At 46.8% G+C, this 26,409-nt stretch overlaps 1 protein-coding gene across 3 annotated transcripts in view; it reads right to left on the reverse strand.

Moving 5' to 3' along the window:
• The window catches only part of PTPRG (protein tyrosine phosphatase receptor type G), a 777,275-nt gene that overhangs the window by 106,246 nt on the left and 644,620 nt on the right, over positions 1-26,409 (reverse strand). For all 3 annotated transcript variants that reach the window (XM_061396518.1, XM_061396519.1, XM_061396517.1), the window contains exons 9-11: positions 8,870-9,054; positions 5,813-5,921; positions 910-959 (exon numbers count right to left, since the gene is read on the reverse strand). In XM_061396518.1, the coding sequence (XP_061252502.1) occupies positions 910-959; positions 5,813-5,921; positions 8,870-9,054 (344 nt within the window). The remainder of the gene's footprint in view (positions 1-909; positions 960-5,812; positions 5,922-8,869; positions 9,055-26,409) is intronic.

Raw genomic sequence — 26,409 nt, forward strand, 5'->3', positions numbered from 1 at the left:
ATGGGGGGACTGTATTTGCACATGGTATCTTACAAAAATAAGTGCTGCTCTGACTTATTCGTTTATTTTTAGTTCTTGAAACCTCATATGAAGAATCCAGAATTCCATCCCATCATTTATGTAGTTAAAAGTAATACAGCCAGAACCACTTAGATTTCACTACTGTCTCATCAAATTTCAGTTTGAAAAGTCTATAGTTTAAATGATGATCAAGTTAGCAAATGATGAGTTATTAAGGTGGTGAATGAAATGCCAGGTGCCACCCCCGAGAAGGCACTGGAGACAGAGCAGTCAGACAGCCTGGCTTGAGCATGATACCTCACTTGCTCTCTGGGAGATGCTGGGCACATTAACTCACTGAACCTCCACTTCTTCATCCATAAAATGGGAGTCATAGTAATACCAAACTTGTGGGATGCCGTGAGGGGTAAATAAACTAATACTCTGTGCCTGAAACCCAGGAAAAACTTAATATATTGTAGGATTTGTTAGTACCAACACTGCAATTATTATTACAAGTATTAGTTGTACTAGAAAGGAGAAAACGTAGATACTGAGGCTCCAGACATGTGCAAATTCATATAACTTTGGTCAAATAACAACCTTTCAATCTTAGCCTGTCCCTACTCCTTTGCATTATTACATCCTATGATCTCACAAATTATAAACCATTAAAAATTTTTATCTTGACAAAAGCAATACAGTATAACAATGCTGGCTTAACTCTGTTGCACAGCTTTTTAAAATAATGCACTGTACTGAATTATATGGAGTGTATAATTTATTCAGTTTTTTAACTAATTCTCATTGAGCAGTTTGACAACATCATACTGCCACCTTGCGGTGACAGTTCTAAATGCATGCATATTACCAACCAGCCATGACAAAGCAATTACATTCTCTACTTACCACTCCTGTTTTGACAATTCTGGTCCCTTGGAATATTCGAGTGGTATTAGCTGAGAAGCAAAGAAATTATACTGTAAACAGCAGAACTTTCTTGTTGTTGTTCCAACAAAACTGTACTTACCTACACAAATCTGAAAAACATAATTTTTACATGTTATAAATACTCTTCATTTTTTTACCCCCTAACTATCAAAAAATGTGAAACCCTTCTCAGTTTGTGAGTCATCAAAAAACATGCAGATGGCCGTATCTGGCCATATCTGTGGGTCATAGTTTCTGACTCTTGTCTTAAGCTCTTAGTTTAAAACTTTACAAAATTGCAATCATTTTCTTAGTTGAAATAAAACTTACATACAGCAAAATGCACAAATCTTCAGTGTAGAGGCAAATTAATTTTTTACTGCTGTATAACTCGCCCTTATATTAAAATACAGACATTCTCCAGCATCCCAGAGGTTTGTACATGCCTCCACAGAGGTGCTCTCACGACCGCTCTGACCTTTGTCAACATTCTGTTTTTGAACTTCATAGTATTCCATTGTTACTCTCTATTGTCTTTTTTTTTGGTGATAATGTCTTATATTATCCTTTCAGGGACTATAATATGCATCTTAAACTTATTACAGTTTACCTTAAACTAGTACTTTTTATCTCTTCCTAAAAAAATGTAACAACTGTAATCTATTTGTCAGACTCACTTTTTGTGCTGATCTCAAAAACAATAGTCCTATATAAAATAAACATTTGCTTCTCATACATACATGGCATTGAGAAAGGTACAAAAAACCCACTAAATTCCCAAAGAAATAACATTTGTATCTGCTGGAGTTTTTACCTAAATTAGAAGTGGGGCAAGTACTCGAACTATTTTTTATTTGCCCTGCAAACTAAAAAAAAAAAAAACGAATTCACTGTCAACATTTTAAACAGCAGCTTTAACCTGAAAATCCCAATTTCCTCCTCATCCTGAAGAAAAATTGCAATTTTTGGCAAAACTGAGTTCACCTCCCTACAGGGCCATATTTGGCAGGGGCTAAGCGTCCATCACCCCCTTTCAAAGGGCACCTCTCCAGTTTTCCATGTGGTCCCGCCTCATTTGTATGTGGTTCCCTGCTGGGCCACAGGGCATCTACATTTGCACCCCCCAACTTAACGATATATTCACTTTGCTCAGCTGGAAAGTGAAACGTGTGAAGAGACAACTGTGGGGAATAGACTGATCTACACGTCAATACAACCAGGTCAGATGAGGCAGCCCAGGAAGCAAACAGTCCTTGCTTGGCACTAAATATAACCTCCCACCATCAGTGAGCTGCTTCGGGATCAATACTGTGCTGCCTCAGACAGGTATACACACCTCCCTTTGTTAACACAGGAAGAAAAGCTTCCTAAGAGATCTGCTTTTCCTGCCCTTTACAAAGGCCTTAATTTAAGGCCAACAAACTCAGTGGCCACTCCATCACTGTGCCTGTTTTCATTGATCTTGAACAATTCCCATTGGGGTCAGTGCTAGTCGTGATGACTAGGAAGCTTCTACTGGGCCTTTCAGATCACCAGTCCATCGGCCTGGTGGAATTCAGGGATGGGGGGAAAAGGAGACACATGTCTCCACTGAGCTGTCAGGGAGATGTAGCTTCTTCTTGCAAGAGGAACGGAAGCTTGGAGTCTCAGCTCTATTTAGCGGGACCATCCTGTGTCTCTGTCTATCTATGACTGAAGTGGGATATTTCCCTGCTGCCTTACAGTTGCTGGAGCTATTTTGAAGTATCATTTATGTTCACTGCTACTCAGAAATCACCATCACTAACAGACCCACCACTTGTCATTTAATACTTTCATAAAAGAAGTGCAGCAATGACTACGTTGCCGATTTGCGTGTTTAAAATATTTTGACAACTGTATCTAAGTGTAATTGGTTTCCTTTCCTATGTATTTTACTTATTTATTTTAAACCATTCTGAGAGAGGATCTGATGGCTTGGCCAGGCTGCCTGATGGGTCTGTGGCTCAAAGAGAAGCCTTACAAGCCCTTATTTTCCATGACTGCTGAGACCTGCAAAAAAACTTTTGAACACTTGGCAATCAATCTTTCGAGCTGTTTGTTGAAGACCCAGGATACAGGATAATATTTATGCTTTGGGGTGGTCTGTCGTTGTGTATAAATGACTGGGCTTTGGAATAAGAAACTGGACTCTGCTTAGTAATCGAATGATTTTTTTGGGGGGAGGGGGGGGACAAGTTACTCAATTGCTCAGAACATCATTTCCCCCTCTAGAAAATAACGTCTGCATTACAAGCTGCCATGAGGTCAGATGAGATGACTTAGGGCCAAACACTCTGTAACTGGGAACCACTCCACAGACAATGATCACCATTATTATGATCATACTTACTACAGTAAGGTAAGCATAACTTATTTATTATGTTATCCAGGACATAAATATTGTGTTATTTACTATGTGCTGTGCTTTGTCGCTTCAGTTGTGTCCGACTCTTTGTGACCCCTTGGACCACAGACTGCCAGGCTTCTGTGTCCATGGGATGTTCCAGGCAAGAACACTGGAGTGGGTTGCCATTTCCTCTTTCAGGGGATCTTCCCAACCCAGGGATGAAACCTGTGTGTCCTGCATCTCCTGCACTGCAGGTGGATTCTTTACCACTGAGCCACCGGGGAAACCCATTATTTACTGTAACAATGAAAATATTCCACATGGCTTTCTCATGCTGCCAAATTAGAGGCAAACTTTATCAAGGGGAAACCTAATTATTCTTAATAAAGTGCCCATGAAATTCCCTATGTTTCTTTCTTTCCCTTTTAACAGTCAACTCTTAAAAGTTGATCTGTTTTGAACTTTGGCCTCTATTGCTCACAAGCTCCTAGCTGGCTCATCAGAAAAGGTGTGCTAGCTGCCCTGCAGAGTTCATTTTTCCACTGCCCACTGGAAGGTGCAGGGAAGATCCTAAGGCCACTGTATGTCCCTTGGTCAACATGCAGGGACAAACACTGGTACAGAAAATGAGTGAATGCACGTCCACCCCTGAGCAAGGGAAGTCTTCAGGCAAGGAGGCACTGCCATCTTTAAGGAGTCACTGTGGTCAGACATTTTAACTATTCCGTGCTCGGAATTTATAGCTGATGAGGCTTTTGGGAACTGCATTATATTACAAACATTTCATTTTTCAAAGTCTGTGCAGAAGCCAGTGAGCTCAGGGGCCTATTAATCAGGAAAGGCGGTTTTGCAGATTCCGGGTTCCTAGTTAGAGCGCATGGGCGGCCTAATCATGATTTATGTGCCCAAAGTTGCCGGGCCCCGACCTCAGCAAGCGCATGCGCTCTGGCTTCCCCTGCTGTCTCCTGTGGGCTGGCCCACACAGACCTGGCCTTGGCCTGTGGACTCTCCTCAACACAAGCAGATGGGCCTGTACATTCAGGTGGACACACAGTGAGTGCGATTTACTCGTGAAAAAAATACAGCCATGCTAATTTCAAGTAGTTTAAACGGAAGGATGAGCTGATGTGAATGTCAGCAAAGGCTCTTTCAATACTAGATGCAAACCTGCAAAGCTAGAAGGGATCCTTGGAGGGAATCTCAGCTGAAGGGGTTCCTACTCTGGGTTCATCACATATTATCTTTTATACTAAGCCTCACACTAAGGGGATACTGAGCATTGGTTCTAGGCTCTGTGCTAATTACGTAACATGAATCACCCTGTCACTTGACAAGGGCCCCATGAGGGCAGTACTCTCCTAACTACCACCTTCAGACTGTGAAATTGCAGCTTAGAGACAGTCAACATTTTCAGAGTCACAGAAAGATCACGTGGCAGCCAAGACTCAACTTGAGGCTCTCATGTCAGGGCCCCGGCCCTGAGTCAGCAACTTCTCCATCTCTCATTGCATGCCTGGTACCTGAGCCGTCTGGTTCAAATTCAGATTCCTGGGCCTCATCCTCTGAGAGTCCGAGATGATTAGTCTGGGAGGGGCCCGTGAATGTGCGTTTTTCACAGGATTCCAGACAGTGAAGCCGGATCTACAGTCTACAGGTTTCTGAGACCCCGGAAGCTGTGACATGCAAACTTCTGGCATGTTCTAGGGAAAATGTCCAAAGCCTTCATCCCAGATACATAACTCACAAACGTTAAGCAGCACTGGCCTGGTTTGTGTCTTTGAAACTGAGGATCCAGGAAGTAAAGAACCTTCCCAGGGAGGACATCAGACAGGCAGAGCAAAGCCTGATGCCCTGGTCGCTCCGTCCACACTGGTCTCAGTGCGCTTCACAAAACCAGGTCTGCCAACTACAGCCCACAGGCCAGCTGCCAATTTTTGTCAATCAAGTTTTACTGGAACCAAGACTGAGTTGATCGTGGGGCAAGTAAGACAGAGAATATCCTGTCTTCATGCAAAGTTTTGATTTTTTGCTGCTGTTCATGGGTATTTTACATTGATTTTGGTTTAAAAAATATTCCATTTAAAGATGACATCTTTAATGACATCTTGATGACAAAGTTTTTAAGTGCTTCTTTAAATTCTTCACCAAAGTGAATTCTCCTCTTGCTATGCCCCAAAGCTGACCTGAAACATTCCACTAGACCCTAAATCAGCTAAAAATCCAAAGACAGTACTCCTCCACGTGACTAGGAGCTGATTCTATGATCTGACACAGTCGTAGACACATGCTCGGATCTCCATGGATGGAAAATGATGGTAATTGTAAAAAATAATCACTTCACCCTTCTTCCCCTCCTCTGGCCTGTGAAACCTCCCAGGCTTTTCAGGTGTGACTGCAAAACCCACACTGGTGTTTAGGCCAGGTTGGTAGTCTCATGTGCAAGTACCCGAACAGGAAAAAGGACAAAGCCCAAAGGAGAAGGGCTCAGGGCAGACGAGAAGGCCAGCTCCTCACCTTGGAAGAGCATGGTCTGGCTGAAGTCACTCCTCATGTCGTTGCGACACACGGCCTGGACCCGGAACAGGTAAAGGCTGTCAGGGGAGACGTGGCTGATGGTGGCTTTCTGCAGGGTGAGGAAAGGACAGGAGTGAGCTAGTGCTAAAGGCCAGAGCACACTGTACATTCGAAAGGCGAATGTAAAAGACTGTTAAGCATCACATGTAGGTTGCTGGGTACCATGGCAAAGCCCAACAAACACGACGCTTCCTCACTAACCAAAGGCTCCCTCTGAAAGGAACAAGCATTCAGAAGTAACCTCACCTGGGAATATGTTTTCAACACAAAAACATGTAGAGTAAGAGAAGGAATACCAGTCTCGACACAGATGCTGGACTCTGTCTTGGAGCGTGCCTTCAGCCCTGTCTGTACCCATGAGGCTGGGACTTGTATCAGAACTGCTCTACCTTGTAAACGATAATGATTTACCATCTAGAATCATCAAGTGCACTGAATTTCCAGGGCCGTGAAGAGTTTAGAGCAGCCACAACGAAGTCTCTGTGTTACTGTTTCCTTGCAGTTTAAAGGCACTGTTGTACCTAGACCTTGGATAACACAAGGCACGAAGCCGGAAGAATACTTGACTGGAAGTCCGAGGACAAGAGATCTACCTGTGTCATGCCACTCACCAGCTGTGTGATTCTGAGTCAGCTGCTCACTGTCTTTTGGCCTCTGCTCCCTCCAGCTGTTAAGCAGAGAGAGTAAGATTTCCCTCGCAGGGTTCTTGTGAGGGCTGTACAACACAGGTCAAGCAAGCCTCGCACATTGGTAGTCCTCACCGCACAATAGAAACCATGCCCCTGGTCTAACACGGGGGTTGGCAAGTGACAGCCCACAGCCCTAATCTGGCCCACTGTTTGTTTTTTGTAAATAAAGTTTTATTGGCACACGGCCACACCCATTCATTTCCCTGTTGCTGTGGCAGCTTTCACCCTTCAGTGGCAGAGTCGAGTAGTTGCCCATAGATGCCTTAAATCCTAAAATCTTAACTCTCTGACTCTTTCAAGAGAAAAGTTTCCCAATCCCTGGTCCCAAGTCAGGAGCCAAATCCAGATCCCCATCCCGCAAAGCTTTACTCCAAGAGACTTTTAAAAATCAGAAAATGGAAAATGCCCAAAAAGTTGGCAGGGCTTGCCTGCCCAAAGAAACAAATAGTAAAGGCAACTGATTTTTAGAGACTCCCTGATGTTGAAATGTCTCGTCACTGAATTCTGGGCCAGGTCCAGAAAGCAGCTCTGGGAGCTTAACCACTGAGTGGGTTTCCCCCAAGGTAGCTATTGAAAACCTCTGCAGAGGCATTAACAAGTTACTGTGGCCATGCCTGCCGCCTGCTGCCTGGCAAAATGTATTCCTGGGTAGAGCGGGAGGTTGGGGTCCAGGTATTTCACTTTCAGCCTACCTTTTGGAAAAGGCAGGCAACAACACCTGTTCCCCAGGTTGGCAGTGAGGGTGTGTGTGTGTCGGGGGGATGCTGGCAAAAGCCAGGAAAATGCTTGGGAAATGTTTCTGGGCCACAAGAATCCTAAATTGGAGAAAAGCTTTGCTGCCACTAAGTCAGCACTCTCAACTTCTTGAGGAATTAAGAAAATTAATTTTGTGTGTCCCCAAAGAAAAGAACCACCCCTAGAAATCCTTATAAAAAAAGAACTTGCTGTCAAAGCATGTTTTTCTCTACATCTCTCTCTTTCTCTGAAACTCATTTATGCCTCAGTCTCTAAACCTGTGACCTCGTCTTCTGTGCAGAGCAAAAATCTTCGCTTCCTCTAAGCAGGAATTTATTAGAATTCACTCTGAGCCGGTATCTATTCATCTTTGCATGTTTAATTATCTCCCACTTAGTATAAGAAACCGAATAAGGGCCCAGCTAGTTTCTGCTGATTAACGCAAGCCCCCTCAGCTCAGAAAGAGAAACCTCCCTCCCGGACTTCTGGTCCTGACAAGAGAAAAGGTTAAAACATATCACAACCTAGGGTGCCTTTCAATAGATTCCTCTCCGATTTCATGAAGCTCATCATTCCCTAATGTGACCCAGATAACAACGTCTAGTGGGGAAATTGAAAATATAAATGGAAATGAAGTAAAAGAATCGTCATCTGAAGCAATACGAAAAGTATTATACTGTAAGTGATTGAACGGGCCCTGGGGACTCTGTATTGGGAAGAAAAAAAGCAGTAACAGTCATTAAGAATCCCACTCGGTGCTATTACATTTTTCATGTACATATACAATGATGGGCTTCATTATCCCAAAGACTTCTTTTGATTAACAATAAATGCCAGGCTTTCAAACCCAAATGTGTCGCTTTGAGTTTCTGGGCAAAGATGTAAAGACCAGTGCTTGTTGGAGTGATTGCTTTTCTAGGGGAAGAAGACTTGGCTTCTGCAAACATCTGTTCTCAAGGGCCTTGTTGGGGGCTGGCGACTAAATATTTATGCACATCTACGATGAAACACGGAACTGGGCACGTGTAGCTCAAAAGTGAAGTCAGGTATTACAGGGTCTGAGAGCCTGAGAACTGTGGTTAAATATGGCGTGGTCGCCGGGGTCTCGCAGGTAGAAGGCGTGAGGCAGATGAAATGTGACAGAAGGGAGCGGTGGGGACTGCAGAGGGTTGCCTGGTGGGGTTGACAAGAGAAGGAGTGGGGAGGAGGAGGGCAGAGGGGGAATGACTGCAGTAAAGTAGCAGCGAGTGCCTGGCCCCACTGTCCGGGGCATTTACAGTAACACTATCAGATGACGAGGGCTTCCTGACGTCTCTTTTTTAAATAATGAAAGAAAAAGCAGTCAGCTTTGAAGGGCCTAACTACAAGCAGATGAACTCTTCCTGGCGGTGTGGCCGGCAAGTGTAAGGGCGGGATGGAGCTCAAGCAGGCCTTGCAGTGCTGTCCACGGCAGTACCCGCTTCACCAGGAAGGCGGCACACGGCTGGAATGTCGCAGAGGAAGCACCCCCGGACATGCACGGGGGCCCCCCTCATTGCTGTGGACGCCCCGACTCAGAACAAGGCGGTCTTACCAAGTCCTTGTCGCTGTCCTTGGTGAATGTCTTCTCCTTCTCGTCCTCGTTCTTGGTCCAGCTGTAGGACACCATGTAGTTCATGATGGGCGGGTGGTAGATGGTCTCCGGCTGACTCCAGGACACCTGCAGCGCCGTCTGGTTCAGCGGCTGCACCTTCATGTGGATGGGCGGGGAGCTGCAGACTGGACACAGACGGCCAAGCTCAGTGCCAAGCTCAGCGCCAAGCGGCACCATGGGCCCAATGCCCTGAGCTCCTGAAGGCCACAGCCGCGAAATGCTGGTGCGTGAGGACAGGGAGTACCCACACTCCCACCACTTAGATCCTCCCCCTGCTAACATTTTCCCACACCTGTTTTCCCTCTCTCCTCCTCTTTCTGTACACACACACACACAACACACAGACACACAACAGACACACCACACACAGACACACAACACATAGACAACACACATTTTCCTGCTTTATCCCTGAAAACAAGTTATATACATTCTGAACTTCACTCCTTAATACTTGGGTCTGTATCTCCCAAGAATAAGGACATTCTCTTCTGTAATGGCGAGGATCCGAGTACCTGTGTGCCCCTAAATTCATGTGCTGAAACCTAATGTCCAAGGAGATGGTCATAGGAGGACGAGCGTGGGGAGACAAGTAGATCGTGAGGGTGGAGCCTCCGAGAGTGGGATGAAGGTCCTGATAAGACCCCAGGGAGATCTGATAAGGTCCTGATAAGACCCCTTCCCCACATGACAACATAGTGAGAAGACGGCTACAAGAAGCGAGTCCTCACCAGAGAGTGAGTCCAGCTCCTTGATGTCAGACCCCTCAGCCCCCAGAACTGTGAGAAATAAACTTCTGTTGTTTTAAGACACCCAGTCTATGGTGTGTGATATAGCAGCCCATGCTGACTACTCTCATACCTAAGAAAATAAACACTAACTTGATATCTGAAACATCATACACATTCCAATTTCCCTACTTGTCTCCAAAAGGTTGTCTACAACCCTTTCCCCCCACATCACAGGTTAAATTCAGTTGTTATAATGCGTTAACTTCTTTTAATCTTGCCTAGTCATCTGGCCTTTGCTTCCACAACAAAATTTTTGTTAGAAACCAAGGCTGTTTGACTTGTGGAATGTCTCAACTAAAAATAGTAGATCAAATTTTACTGGAAATAGACCAGAGTGTAAACAAATAAAATTAAAAATGGGACTTCAAATCATTTTTAAAGCAAAGGCACAAAAGGTCAGGATAACTCTCTTGGGAGCAGGAGGACTCTGTAGTAGGTAGAGCACAAGGAAAAGTCAGGCTAATCCTCCCACTTATTCCTTCTGGCTGGTGGTTCTGTACCTGTCTACAGACAAGCCCATTTAAGGGCCGAGAGCGCTGAGTCAGCCTTTAAATGGCATTCTGGCTCTCCAGACGACCTCCTTCCCAGTGGCCGTGGTTCCTGCCTCCATGGGGCTTCCACTCTGAGGCAGGGTTTTTCTTTTTCTCAAAAGACATTTTTAAATTTTTTATTTATTTTAATTGGAAGAAAATTACTTTATAATATTGGGATGGCTTTTGCCATACGTCAGTATGAACAGGCCTTCGGCATACATGTGTCCCCTCCATCCTGAGCCCCTCTCCCCCTCCCTCCCCAGCCCGCTCCTCCAGGCTGTCACAGAGCACTGGCTTTGGGTGCCCTGCGTCATCCATCAGACTCGCCCTGGCTATTTATTTTACATACGGTAACGTGAATGTGCCGTGTGTGCTTGGTCGCTCACTTGTGTCTGACTCTTTGCGACCCCATGGACTGTAGCCTGCCAGGCTCCTCTGTCCATGGGGATTCTCCAGGCAAGAATACTGGAGTGGGTTGCCATGCCCTCCTCCAGGGGATCTTCCCAACCCAGAGATCAAACTCAGGTCTCCGGCATGGCAGTCAGATTCTTTACCATCTGAGCCATCAGGGACGCACAAGTTTCACTGCTGTTCTCTCAAATCATCCCACCTTCTTCTCCCAGAGTCCAAGAATCTGTTTTTCACATCTGTATCTGCTTTGCTGTCCTGCATGTAGGATCGTCACACCATCTTTCTAGATTCCACATGTATTCGTTAATATATGATATTTGTCTTCCTCTTTCTGACCTACTTCGCTCTGTATAATAGGCCCTAGGCTCATCTACCTTGTTAGAACTGACTCAAACGCCTTCCTTTTTATAGCTGAGTAATCCACTGGCCTCCTGGGCCAGACGATTCTCTGCTCCTGGGGGCTGCCATGTGCCCTGTATGATGTTTAGCAGCATCCTGGCCCCTACCCACTTGATGCCAGTATACCTCCTGCCAAGTTAAAACAAGCACAAATGTCCCCAGATATTGCCAAACGTCCCCAGGGTGGCGAACCATCCCTGGCTGAGAACTGCTGGTCTAAAGTGGGGAGACAGCGATTCACCCAAGAATGACATGTACGGAGCTACGGTTACACCGGGATGGGGTGAGTAAGGGGAGGAGAGCTGTGCTGCATTTTCCAAGCACTTTCTCAGGAGATTTGACTCATGCGATGCAGTCCAGGGAACGCCCCATTTGAAGACACATCCAACTGAGGACTGAGTGGACACTCACTGTGTGGGAGTCAGGGGAGGAGGGGAGGGTGGGCCAAGGGACCTCAGGAGGCAGAAGGCCTGGGGGAATCAAAGGCAGGCAGCTGGATCGGGGTGCAGGAAACAAGGCGGGAGGCCTCACACACCCAGAGGGAAATTCCAGCCTTTACCCTACAGCACTCAGAAGCCACGGGAAAGACCCGAACCACAGAACCATACAGGGAGGGGGGCACTTCACAAAGCTCCCTGGAGCTTCAGCTGAGCTAAGAGAGGAGAAGAGGCCTGGGAGGAGGTGCTGCAGACAGTGGGGGTGCTTGTCGAGCTGGGAGAGAAAAGGAGTACAGGATCGGGTTCTAGAGCAAACAAAGGCGATGCCATGCTGGACAAGGAGGGTCATGGGGGCAAGGGAGCCAGGGAGGACAACGCTGCGCGGTGGCAAGCAGGAGAGGGGCAGCCCCAGAGGACTGGAGCTTGGTGTTGGTTTCTCCCGGGAGCCCAACTACAAGCCAAGCAGCCCACACGAGCCAGAGTCCCCAGTGTGCTACACGAGAGCCCCAAGCCCAAGGCGGCCCTGGGGAAGATGGCTTTCCTGCCAGAAAAGCAGGGACAGGCTCTAAGGAGCCAGCTGCTGGAGAAAAGTGGAGATTGGTTTTGACAGGGAGGCATCCTTTTTTGCTCTTCAACTGCCAAACCCTGCTTCAGTCGGACAGATTCGTTTTGTGCAACTGAGACAGGAAGGAAGGGATAAATTAATGAGGCATCCCCACTGCCCTGCAGAACCCCGGGAGGCATTTCGCTGCCTGCTGCGCAAATGCCACCAGAGCAGAGACATCAAACAATGAATGTGATGGTCGGCCCCTCTGGAGACAGGGGGTGAGATGACAGGGTGCTGACACTAGGTGGCGCCAACACATCATTTTAAAAAATACCCTAAGTTTTAAAAAAATACCCTTAGTTTCTTTATAGTGTGTCAAGGCTGGGGGACGGGCGGGGGCGAACCAGGGAAAGATCTACATTCCGATCTATCCAAATACCAATAACGAACCAAGGAAATTTATGTATTGGGAAGACTGTGTCCCCTTCAATGATGACCATGTCAGATTTTCTGACTTCTAGATCTTTTCCTCACTTTCTCCCATGTTCTTACTTATCTCCTTTATTCTGAAGATCCAATTAGGGATGAGCCGTATGGGAATGCATGTGTCTCTACCAGTTACATCACAACCACATAAATAATTCTATCACCCACAGGCGGATGCAACCATTCTTCTTATTTGTTCTTTGAAATTAAAATAGCTGGCTTTTTCTTTACTGATTAAGATGATTCATGCTAATGTTTTTAAAAAGCAACCAAAGTCATCCAAAAAAGTAAGAAGAAAGTTTTAAAAATATCACCCATAATCTCAGTATCCAGAGATAACTACTGTTAGCTTTCTGGGGATCCAACATCTTTGTACATTTTGCAAAAACATATACATACAATTTGACATAAATGGGATATAATGCATTGTGGCTCTATGAGTGCGTTTCTTGTTTTAAGTCACAGAAATATTGTCTTATCAATATTTCAGTCTTATCAATATTTCAATATGACTTATCAGGAAGAACGTGGGGGACTTCCCTGGTGACCCAGTGGCTAACATCTACACTCCCAAAGCAGGGGGCCTGGGTTTGATACCTGCTCAGAGAACTAGATCTCACATGCTACAACTAAGAATTTGAATGCTGTAACTAAGACCAGCATAGGCAAATAAATGAATAAATAAATATATTTAAAAAAGAATTTGGTATTACTGTTTTGATGACAGTATAGAATTCCACTGTCTTAAAGGACTAGAAAATATTGGTTTAAGTTCAAAAAACAGGCAGGTCTGGCCTCACTCTAACGGGACCACCTGCCATGGGGAGAATTCAGTAACTGAAAAAAGTGTTAGGTGCTCACTCGTGTCTGACTCTTTGTGATCCCATGGACTACAGCCCTCCAGGCTCCTCTGTTGAATTTTCCAGGCAAGAATACTGGAGTGGGTTGCCATTCCCTTCTACAGGGGATCTCCCTGACCCTTGGATTGAACCCTGGTTTCCTGCATTGCAGATGGATTTTTTTACTATCTGAGTCGTAACTGAAGGGGCCTCCAAAGATGCATGCTTGTCAAAGGTTATACATGGAAGCAGAGGTCAGGGGCCTGCAGGCTGAGGACCCCCAGCTAAGCCTAAGGGAAGAGCAGGTGGGGCAGGAATTGCCCTGCTCTCCTCCCTGAGACAGTGGATGTTCTGGGCCAGACTGGGAAGAAGCACTTGCAGATCACAGGGATGACTTAGGACAGGGGTGGGCACACTTGCCCTGTGAAGGGCAGGACAGTAAATGGGCATGACTTTCCCAGCCATGTGGTCTCTGTCACGGCTACGCAGCTCTGCCTTTGAAGCACAGAAGCAGCCCAGCTCATCTGTACGTGACGGGCGTGTACGTGCTCCAGGGAAACTGGTTATGGACCCTGCGTTTCCATTTCATACCATTTTCATGTGCCATGAAATATTATTTCTTGATTTTCTTCAACTGCTTAACATATAAACACCACTCTCAACTCCTGGGTGCACAAGAGGTGCTGGTGGGGAGAATCTTGGCCTGTGGATCAATGGTTTGTTGGCGCCACACACAGAAGCTAAAGGGAGGCCAAATCTTTATTTGAAATACGTTTTGTGACCCCGTGGCTAAGTCGTGTCTGACTCTTTGCAACCCCATGGACTGCAGCACACCAGGCTTCCATGTCCTTCACTATCTCCCAGAGTGTGCTCAAACTCATGTTCGTTGAGTTGGTGATGCCCTCCATCCATACTGACTGCATTTGTGTTCTCTGCACTGCATTCTGCCCCCTACCCAGCCCAGAGCTGAGATCCCCCTGTGCTTAGGACCACTCGCGGACTGCCTGCAGTGAGTAATGACACTTCACTGCTAGAACGTGAGCTCCACGAGGAGGCTGCACACTTCTGTCCTGTTCACTACACCTTCCTTGGTACTAGATCTGAGCCTGGCACCCAGTGGGCTCCCTGTAAATGTGGGCTGAATGACCGGCGTGGATGGAACTGACTCCCTGGTCTCGCCCTGGCCCACAGGTCCCCTGTGACGTGGCCGCTCCGATGACTCCAGCCTCACCACCTTCATGTCCTCCTCATGGGCTCCTCTCGGGCCAGCTCCACCCAGTCTCCCTGATGCTCTGGCCTTGTGCTTCCACACTTTGCTGGCCTTTTCAGGGACACACACCCTTCCTTCCTACAACACCTCCATCAAAATTCCAACTATAGATAAAACTGGCACTGAGGTACATCACAGAAGGGACAGCTTAGAAGAGCTGGTATAATGAAGAAAGAGTGGACTCGAGCCAGACTCATAGAGACCCCTGTGTTCTCATCTGCGAAATGGGTGGCTGGTACCTGGCAGTACCCTCCTCACAGGGTTGGGGTAAAGATCACAGAGGACACTGTGGCTCAGCCAGAACCTGAGGGCCTGAGGCCCAGCGGCACGCAAGGACAAACCGCCAGGCCGACTTGGGGACTGCTGAGCAAGGGATTTTTGCAGAAACTAACACCTGTGGCTGGTGATTTGTTATATAAGTGAATATCGAAACACTGGCCAATAACATTTGGGTAACGAGACATATTAATACGTCTCTGGTCAGTAAGCTGTTAAAAACTGGTATATTTCACATGTAAAGCCGGCTTTTCAGTTGGGCCTGCATCCGCACACAGCAGTGGTTTCCCAGAGCGCCACCTTCAGACGCGGCTGTGCCCTCGTGTTTGCCGCAATGCCCACCACCCTCCTTTGCCTTCATTCACAGCTGCCTGGCCCTCGGCAGGAAGCAGATGCCCAATGCCCTTGACCATGACCATCACAACTGAACCTACCACAGGGCGTCGGCCAATCCTGATACATCCTTTTGCGCAAAATCAAAGCCTTTTAACCAGGCAGGAGGCACCACACCCGGCTCTCTGAACAAACATCCCCCGTGAGGTGCTCGTGACATCAGCCTCCCCTTCTGGGGGCCTGATTACCTTCCCACTGGAGTCTGATTGCATTTCACAGGCATCTTGGCTGATGCTGGGCGCCAGCTCCAAGAATCCCTGCCTTCTTTCTAAACCACCTTTAATTATGATCCCAGCCCTCGTTACATAATGAAGAGGCATCTAGCCGAGCACCCAAGGTCCTCTGATTCTCAATCAATGTCAGGGATATTTTCTCGGTGGTTCCACAAATATATGAGAGATTCCCCCTCCCACCCCAATCCTCTTCATTTGGGGCCTTAGAGATAAACTGATGGCAGACTTTCAATGTGAAAGCCAGTGTAAGTTCTAAGTGCCTTACATGATTTGGATTTGAAATCTTCCCCGGGGGCCTCCTCCCGCCACCAGACCCTTCGAGTTTTGCGCCTGAGGCAATGGGCAATTGTTGATCAGGCGTCAAATGAACAGCATGGCTCTAACACAGGGATTGGGGCCATCCGCTCTCTCCGGGAGCTTGTCAACAGACAAGAGACTGCTGCCTCTGTGAAGTGCGGACTGGGTGGGGATGACATCACACGGACCCAGCAGAGGACCGCGGGGGAGGTAGCGGGTCCTCGTGAGCAGGCGGGAACTTCTCAGCCACCAGCCTGGCCTCAGACTGCCTAATGCCAGTCACTGCTTTCTTGCCTGGCCTAGCTCAAGAACCCTTGAATGTGGAGTGCTTTAGGGAAAATTTCCAAAGCAATGGCCTCGGGGAAGGATTTCTGTTTCTGAAGGGCTGTATCAAAAAGGTCTGGGTAAACACGAAGTCCCCCAAAGCTGATCGTGTAGGACTTCAAACGTGGCATCGTGGTACTCTGGGTGGGGGGTGTCACCTCCCCCAACACTGCCTAAGAGCTCCTGAGAGGGAAACCGCATGGGGGAAGTGCCAGAACTGGGTCAAAGCAGGGTCCCAGCCCTGGCACTGGGGGGAAGGACAACACCTGAACTCTTATCTAGAAGGAGCTGCCAAGCACCTGCCAGGGGTCAGGCACTGTGCCTTCCTTGCAGACGGTCCACAGGGCCACCCTCTCCCTGAAAGATGAATGAAGACACTGGCATTCAGAGTGATCAAGCCACTGGGGTGGGCTGTGCACCCTGAGTGAGAGGAGGACTCAGAACTGGCCCCAGCCTGCCGTATTTCATACCAAGGAGATAGGTGCAGTTATCATACATACTCTATCCATAAACACCTCCCACGTCTGTTCTCCCATCTGCAAGATGCTACTGAAGAGCTTGGAGGGTCATTCAAAGGGCTTGAAAGGTGGAAAATGTCCCATACAGACACAATACATCCCCGCTCCAGTCTTGGGTCTGTGCCTCCTCCCTGGTTAATGTCGTTTAGTCGCTAAGTCGTGTCTGACTCCATGGACTATAGCCCGCCAGGCTCCTCTGTCTGTGGGATTTCCCAGGCAAGAATACTGGAGTGGACTGCCATTTCCTTCTCCAGGGGATCTTCCCGACCTAGGGACTGAACTTGTGTCTCCTGCATTGGCAGGCGGATTCTTTACTGCTGAGCTAAGTGGAAAGCCCCCTGGTTAACAATACTCTGTGCAAAAAGCTTTCTTCCCACCTGTTCTTTCTGGTTTTCTTTGTTCTCAATGACAGATAAGAGTGTGCATCTCTTGACAATTTCCAGCATAGCCTCCAACTCCTTCGAGGCCTTCTAAGACTGGGCACAGCCCAAGTACAGTTCCCCTCCATCAGAAATACTAACTAAGCTTGTGATTCCCTCAAGCCATCATGTGGAGGCTAGAAACAGGAGTGGTAGAGCAGGGTGCCCACCCCAGGGCCTTTGCTTGCTATTCTGTGACAGCACTGCAACAGTCACGAGTCCTATCTGAGGAGCCTGGTTCTGGGATGAATTTGTGCGTCTCACAAATTACATCAGCACATCCTCAGGTCATTCTGTGGGGCTGCTGGTTCCATCGTTACCTCTGTTTTAGAGTCTGAGATTCAAGATGGTCATTCACTCACTCTGTCACTGTGAAGTCAGACTCCTTCGGTTCTGGACACACCAAGTGGAGTTGGGATAAAGCTTAGGGGGAAGCATCAGGAATAAATCTATGAAACGTGCAAGCACATGCTGGCTGCTGTGTTGGAAGGATGCTATAAGACGTAGCAACTGTTAAATATTTTTTAAGCACCTACCATACGGCAAGGAACTAGGGATAAATGCGAACACAAGATGACACGGTCTCTGATCGTCTGGAGATTATAGCCCAGAGGGGAAACAGACATTAACTGCTTTACCCCAGCTAAAACTGGCTTCTTAATTTGGGGTTCCTTAGGGCCTCTGGATAGAATCCACAGGAATGTGTTAACTTGGATGGGAAAAAAATACACTTTGATTTTTGCTAATCTCTAACTACAATTTAGCATTTCCTTATATTTCAAATGTTAGAAACTGCTGTAGTGTCAGCAGAAACTGTGTGACATCACCAATACAGAAATCAGATACATTCCTATTTGATTGCAGTTATTGCTAATACTTCAAATTTTCCTTTATGTTCATTATTACTTTGAAATTATAATGGTTATTAGATCTGCTGCTAGGTTTTATAATTGAATGTCTTCATCAAGAAACAGATCAATTATTATATTACAATTAAAAATTACTTTCATATTATCTGAAGATAATTGGCTTCTTCAGTAATCGATCGAAAACCATCAGTATGAGAAGAAGTCGATGGGATTCACCCAAAGGCTAAAAGAGTCCGTGGCATCAAAAAGGTTAAATACTCCCCGCAGTAAGGAGTATGATTACATGCTTTTAAGGAAAATGTCATAGTCACTCTGTAAAATGGTTTAATAAAGAACTCTGACCTAGATTTGAGAGACTGGTTAGGAAAAGCTTACCGAGCACAGTGATACTTGAACTGAAATCTGAATAACGATTAGGTGTTTATAATATGAGCAGGAAGGAAGAAAACTTACATATGGAAGACAGAAAGAGAGCTTGTGCAAAGTCCCTGAGGTGGGAAAATTGGGACAAATACTAGCATGACTTGGCAAGCAGAGAATGAGGAGGGGGATGGTGGAGACCCAGGTCTCAAAGGAAGTAAGTGTGTAAAGCTGAGTCCATCCCTGGCAGCTCTGACTCGAGGACCACTTTCTCAAGATGTGGGAGACCCCAAGTTTCCCCAAGCATGAGGGCAACTGTTTTCAAGTTTTAAGTCTCTGCTGTTTTAAATCATGCAAATTCTAACCTGTTACAATAGAAAATATATATATTGGTCTTTGCCATGGGTTCCTGGCACATTGCTCCTAAAAATTTGTCATTTCCCAAGTGATACTAGAAACATCTCTTACTCTTTTCAAAAATTTCCTTTCAAAACTGTTCAATTTATTTAAACCAAAAGCCAAAACAAACAAAAACTAGTTCACTTCTTTTCCCCACCCCCAAACCTCACCCGTCAGTTCCCTGTATCTATGTCCTTGGTTTTGTTTTCACATATAAATGAGATCATATGGTATTTATCTTTCTCTGTCTGACTTATTTCTCTTAGCATAATACCTTCAAAGTCCACCCCGCGTCTGTGCTAAGTCGCTCTAGTCGTGTCCAACTTTTTGTGACCCTATGGACCAAAGCCCGCTATGCTCCTCTGTCCATGGGATTCTCCAGGCATGAATACTGGAGTGGATTGCCATAGCCTCCTCCAGGGGATCTTCCAGACCCAGGGATAGAACCCAGCTAACTTACGTCTCCTGCATTGATAGGTGGGTTTTTTTAACCATTAGCGCCATCTGGGAAGCCCTTGAAAGTTCACCCCTGCTGTTGCAACTGGCAAGATTTCATTCTTTTCTACAGCACAATCAGTTCAGTTCAGTTGCTCAGTCATGTCCGACTCTTTGCGACTCCATGAACCGCAGCACCCCAGGCTTCCCTGTCCATCACCAACTCCCGGAGTCCACCTAAACCCATATTCGTTGAGTCAGTGATGCCATCCAACCATCTCATCCTCTGTCGTCCCCTTCTCCTCCTGCCCTCAATCTTTCCCAGCGTCAGGGTCTTTTCAAATGAGTCAGCTCTTCGCATCAGGTGGCCAAAGTGTTGGAGTTTCAGCTTCAGCATCAGTCCTTCCAATGAACACCCAGGACTGGTCTCTTTTAGGATGGACTGGTTGGATCTCCTTGCAGTCCAAGGGACTCTCAAGAGTCTTCTCCAACACCATAGTTCAAAAGCATCAATTCTTCTGTGCTCAGCCCTCTTTATAGTCCAACTCTCACATCCATACATGCAGCCCTCTTTACAGTCCAACTCTTACATCCATACATGATCACTGGAAAAACCGTAGCCTTGACTAGATGGACCTTTGTTGGCAAAGTAATGTCTCTGCTTTTTAATATACTGTCTAGGTTGGTTATACCTTTCCTTCCAAGGAGCAAGCTTCTTTTAATTTCATGGCTGCAATCACCATCTGCACTGATTTTGGAGCCCAGGAAAATAAAGTCAGTGACTGTGTCCACTGTTTCCCCATCTATTTGCCATGAAGTGATGGGACCAGATGCCATGATCTTCGTTTTCTGAATGTTGAGCTTTAAGCCAACTTTTTCACTCTCCACTTTCACTTTCATCAAGAGGCCCTTTAGTTCTTCCTCACTTTCTGCCATAAGGGTGGTGTCATCTGCTTATCTGAGGTTATTGATATTTCTCCTGGCACTCTTGATTCCAGCTTGTGCTTCTTCCAGCCCAGCGTTTCTCATGATGTACTCTGCATATAAGTTAAATAAGCAGGGTGACAATATACAGCCTTGACATACTCCTTTTCCTATTTGGAACCCGTCTGTTGTTCCATGTCCAGTTCTAACAGTTGCTTCCTGACCTGCATACAGGTTTCTCAAGAGGCAGGTCAGGTGGTCTGGTAATCCCAACTCTTTCAGAATTTTCCAGTTTATTGTGATCCCCACAGTCAAAGGCTTTGGCATAGTCAATAAAGCAGAAATAGATGTTCTTCTGGAACTCTCTTGCTTTTTTGATGATCCAGTGGATGTTGGCAATTTGATCTCTGGTTTATCTGCCTTTTCTAAAACCAGCTTGAACATCTGGAAGTTCACGGTTCACAGATTGCTGAAGGCTGGCTTGGAGAATTTTAAACATTACTTTGCTAGCGTGTGAGATGAGTGCAATTGTGCAGCAGTTTGAGCATTCTTTGGCACTGCCTTTCTTTGGGATTGGAATGAAAACTGACCTTTTCCTGTCCTGATACAGTAGAATACTATTCTATTATATATATATATATATACACATACACACACACACACATATATATATACATATATATATATGCACACACCTTTTCTTTATCCATTCATCTTGAATTGGGGTGCTAGAGAAGACTCTTGTGAGTCCCTTGGATAGCAAGGAGATCAAACCATCTATCCTAAAGGAAATAAACCCTGAATATTCATGGAAAGGACTGATGCTGAAGCTGAAGCTCCAATACTTTGGCCACCTCATGTGAAGAGTCAACTCATTGGAAAAGACCCTGATGCTGGGAAAAATTGAAGGCAGGAGGAGAAGCAGGCAACAGAGGATGAGATGGTTGGATAGTATCACCAACTCAATGGACATGAGTTTGAGCAAACTCTGGGAGACGGTGGAGGAAAGAAGAGCCTAGTGTGCTTATCCATGAAGCCGCAAAGAGTTGGACACGACTTTTTGTTGCTGAACAGCAACAATCAATGGTCACTTAGGTTGTCTCCATATCTTGGGTATTTGTAAATAATCCAATGAACACGAGGGTGGATTTACCTTTTTCAAGTTAGTGGTTTTGTTTTCTTCAAACGGAGAGGAAAACACACCCATACCCTGGGAGGGTGAACGCGCCCAAGAGCAGTGCCAGAAGGTCCTGTGCTGGGGACCTGCTCAGACCTCATCCCACGTCTCCCTTCACCTCTGTCCATCTGTCACCTCGTCACACCTTTCAAAAAACTGGCAAACATACCTCCCTCTGTTCTGTGAGCCTCTCCACCAAATTAATCAAAGCAGAAGAGAAAACAACGCGAACCTCCAGTTTGTAACCAAATCAGACAGAAGTTATGGGTAATTTGGGAATCCGCTCCTTGGTGGCTGGCATCTGAAGTGGGGTGGGAGTGGTCTTGTAGGCCAGAGGCCAGGCAGCGTGAGAGCTGGGTTACATGGTAGGACACTCAGCTGGTGCTGCAGAGAATGACTTGTGGGGAAACCCCTGCCCCTACATTTGGTGACCAGGAATGGCCTAAAGGTAAAGGAGAAACACCCAGGAGGTGGAGAACCTACCCAGGAGGGAGAACGCAGTTTTCCTAACACATCCCTGGGGTTCTTTTCTACATCCCCCAGTGGCATCCCCTCTATTCCCAAGAACAAGCTTTGGTGTGTTAATACAATTCAATTTTTCAGTCAACAATCGAGTACCAGAAGCTGTGTGAAAAATACCATAGAAGACAGCAAACTGGAAAACTTTCTCATCCAATCAGCTGTCTCCATGGTGCATATGATGGAGTCACAGGCTCCAAACACATCAGGGGACTTCCCTGGTGGTCCAGTGGCTAAGACTCCACGCAACCAATGGAGGCGGCCCAGGTGTGATTCCTTGTCAGGGAACGAGATTCCACGTGCCTCTAAAAATTTCACATGCCACAAATAAAAAAAGATCCTGCATGTCACAAGAAAGACTGAAGATCCTGTGCACTGCAGCTAAGACCTGGCACAGCTGTAAATGAGTAAACAAATATTTAAACAAACAAACAAAAAAAACCCAAATCACAGCAGCAGCCAGAGTCCTCCAAACACGTGGGTTTGACTTTCCCACATTCTGCTCATCCAGACCTCTCCCTCTTCCTTGGAGTCTTTGTGTCTGCACGATATCCGTCTTCCTCTGAGAGCTAAAGGCCAGGGAAGGTACCTCTGTCCTGTGCAGGAAATAGCATTGTTCAGCTTGGCGCTAAGGGAGGTGGCCAAGTTCAGAGTGACATCATCCCAGTTCTGCCTAAGAAGAGCTGCCTCTCAGACCCTGGGTGCAAGGCTGGATTCCATGCACCCCAGAGCCCTTCCCTCCATCCCAACATTAACATGCTGTGCTTGCCAGCCAAAAGGGCACAGCAGACCTATCCCACTTTAACTGAGCACAGCATCGTTTCTCCATGGTACCTCTTAACTTCACCTGCAGTCTTGCTCTAAGTCATGGGTTGCAACGGAGGGTCGGTACCAGAAAGCAGGCTGCAGGCCTGAGGTGGGCAAATGCACACTGCCCTGAGACTGAAGCCGGGCCTTCTCTTGACTAGTCTCCTAGTTTCCACGGCTGACATGATGTTACGGTCTCGTTTATCATGAAGAACCAGCTGACTCATTGGAAACGATGCTAATGCTGGGAAAAACCGAGGGCAAGAGGAGAAGCAGGCGACAGAGGATGAAATGGCTGGATAGCATCACCTATTCAATGGACATAAGTTTGCGCAAACTCTGGGAGATGGTGAAGAAGAGGAAAGCCTGGTGTGCTGCAGTCCATGGGATCGCAAAGAGGCAGACAGAACTTAGTGACTGAACAACAAAAGCTATCCTCAGGCCTGGGAGACTTTTCTAAATACCACCCAAGATCTAAGACCCCATGAGCTATCTTTTTAAGTGATCCCAATGGCCATGTCAACAGAGCCACAACTACTAGTGTGGCTCACTGATGTGTTTAGCCAGGCTTTTATTTAAATCTTTGATTCTAGATGACTATGACTCTGCAAGTCACAGTGCTTTACTCCTTTGCTTGAATTTGGTCCTTAAAGTACTTTTCCTCTTAGAATTAGGGATCACTCAGGTACCGACTATATCTAAAAGGAGTGTTCTGGCTCTCACCTGACACTCACCTTACCAGCTCTGAATCTGATTCCTGGCACCTGCATTTCTTACTCATTTTGGCTCAAGGAAGCCACTGGATGTGCTCCACTGGTTGAATTCCAACCTTGTTTCAATCCCTAGATGTGCACCTATACCAACAGGTCATTTGGTAAGGATGGCCCTCTCTGGTCTGGTCCAGGGTCTTCCACGTCTGAGGACTGGCCTCAAGCAGACCCAACTGGCCTTGGGTAAGAGGATCCAAGAGATCAGAAATGCCACTTACATGGGAGAAACCAGGATGTGATCAAACATCGCTCCTAGTGGGCCCCAGAGGGGAACTCACCTGTGCAGCATCTGGGAACAACAGCCCCACTTCTGCCTCCTAGCTACCCCCTCCCCACCCCTGGGCACACAGATCCAATGCTCCAAGGAGCTGGGCTTCTAGGTGAATGGTGAAAACCAACAGTTTGAGATGCTCAGCATATTCCTCATGGAGAAGGCTCCTCTCTTCTCGGAAGCCGTTTTTGCATGGAAACCACGGGGCTCCGTGCACTTGACAGACAACACCTGTTAGCACCCAGTGTCGATGGGGAGACAGCACCTTATCTACCACAGCCGTACACATGACACGGGCCATGACGCTCATGTGGGTCCAAGCCAGTGCTCTGGAATCACAAAACCAGTCCTGAGAGGACCCAGGAGTGAAGCCAGGAACTGTGAGGACCCTGGCTATGCTTAGAAAAAAAGAGGAAAAGATGGGGACTTCCCTGGTGGCCTGGTGACTAAGACTCCACATTCCCAATGCAGTGAGCCCAGGCTGGATCCCTGGTCAGGGGACTAGATGCCACATGCTAAAACTAAAGAGTTCACACTAAGACTAGTGCAGCCAAATAAATAGATACGTTTTTTTTTTTTCTTTTTAAGCGAGAGAAAAAAATGATTCTAGAGGCCTCATCGTGGGCTCCTGCCCTGTGCCTTTACATACAGTCTCAGGCGCTGGGGTGTGACAGCACTGCTTAAGCCCTGAAAAAGCCAAGGGTTTGGGCCACATTCCTTGTACCTAAAGAAAAACCAATCTCAAGGAGCTTGTGTTTGCTCATGGAAGAATGAATGGAAGAATGGAGCAGATAAATCGTCCATCTCCCAGCTACTTTCCTCGCAGGACTCCGCAGGACGCACGCAGGCATCTCAGCGCCTCCTGCTTCTTGGGCTGTGAACCGCTAGTTAGCGACAGAAAGGGGAAGTATGTTGCTCTGGAAGGAAGGATACTGGTGGCCTTTATTAACTTCCAGATTGCAGTTCGCAAGCACCACAGCGCCCACACAAACAAACCCAATGTCACGGGAGGTTTTTTCTAGAGGGCAGAGAAAAGCTGAAGCTGTGAGAGGGTGGTTATGTTGGCCCTGAAGGTGAACCTCTGCCTACCTGCTTGGAGACAGAGGATTCAGTAATTAGGGGATATCGATAAAGTGTGAAAATGACAGACGGCCGCTGGCGTCTGGTACCAGTATCAGCTCAGCAACTCCCAAGCCATAAAGCGATCTGCCGGGGAGCATCCTGACACCAGTGTCTGACTCATTCGGCGCCTCCTTTCTCTGCTTTTAGCAGTGGTGAAGGAGTTGGGTAGCATGGTTGTTCCTTGGGACTGAGAGGAAAGCCTTCTTTACATGGTGTTGTCATGCCTTTCCAAATCCTACAGGCTTTTCTGATTTCAGGTCCTGGGAAAGGTGTGAAGTGCTCACTGGCTAAGTTGTATCCGACTCTACGTGACCCGATGGACTGTAGCCTGCCAGTTCCTTGGTCTGTGGGATTCTCCAGGCAAGAATACTTTGTTATTTCCTCCTTCAGGGGATCTTCCTGACCCAGGGATCTGAACACACGTCTCCTGTATCTCCTGCACTGCAGGCGGATTCTTTATCACGAAAGCACTGGGGAAGCCTTGGAGAGGTGCAGAACCCTACTCCAAGTGCCTGGCCATGCTCCCCCCATTACAGCACCTAGTCTGGGCTAGGTTATAAATGCCTCAACTGTGCCAACTCTTGTAGCAAGCATTCTTTTACTCCTGGCCACCTGGCATGTATGGATTAGCTGCATCCATCCATTCCAGTATTTCCTGTGGAGCTAACAGTGAGCACTGCACCCACTCTCTAACAAAGGAAAACCAACACAAAACAAAACACAGGAAAAATTTTACCACTTATGGAGCTTATCAGGTAGTGGGAGAGCTAGGTATTAGGGGAAAAAAACACACACGTGAATGTAAAATTTCGATGTTGAGAAGTGCTACCAAAGAAAGGTACCAATGCCTTGACAGTATCTGGTCCGAGGTACTCTGTCTCACTTAAAAGTCAGGGAAGGAAATGTGATTATTAGCTCCATGCTACAGAAAGGAAACGGAGGCTTAGACACTTACTAGAGCAAAGACATGCAGGAGTAAACGACTGGCCTGGAATTTGAGTCCAGATGTGCTTGACTTCAAAATCTACATTCTTACCCACCGGGCCTTCTATCGTCTCCCCATTCATTCATTCATTCAACAAACAGTAACTGTTTGCTTATGTTTTAGGAACTGTGTCAGGTCCTGTTGATTCAAAGATGCACAAAATCCTCAGTCTAGGAGGCTCTACCATCCCCATCAAGTGGGTTCACTGACCCTCCCTGGGAGCAACCCTGTGATCAAGGCCTCAGCAGCTCCTGCCTTGAGGACTTAAGATAACCTGTCAAAAGTAAGCCAAGCAGATAAAGAGAGTCCAGCGATGCCTTTCAGGAAGATAAACTTGATCTTTAGGAAGGGTATCTGATTGCCGCAAGGACGTTTAGTTTTAAAGCTCCTTCATTCAGAGAAGGAGTAATAAACTGTGCTGCTCAAGCTACCTGATGACATTTAAAAACGGAGGCCACTGCTTGTGGATCCATACGGGAGCTGGCAGTCCCTCGTGAAATAGAAAGAACACCGTATCTGAACACAAAGGGATCTGGGTTCACGTCTCAGTTCTACCTCCTTGCTGGGAGGCTCTGGATGACCACCTGTTCTCTCGGAATCTCAGCTATCTCATCTGTTAAACAGTAACACTGCATTTGTCTCTTTGCTTGCCCCCACCAACCCTTCATC

This window comes from Bos javanicus, chromosome 22 (assembly GCF_032452875.1).
Source record: "Bos javanicus breed banteng chromosome 22, ARS-OSU_banteng_1.0, whole genome shotgun sequence".
Classification (NCBI taxonomy): Eukaryota; Metazoa; Chordata; class Mammalia; order Artiodactyla; family Bovidae; genus Bos; species Bos javanicus.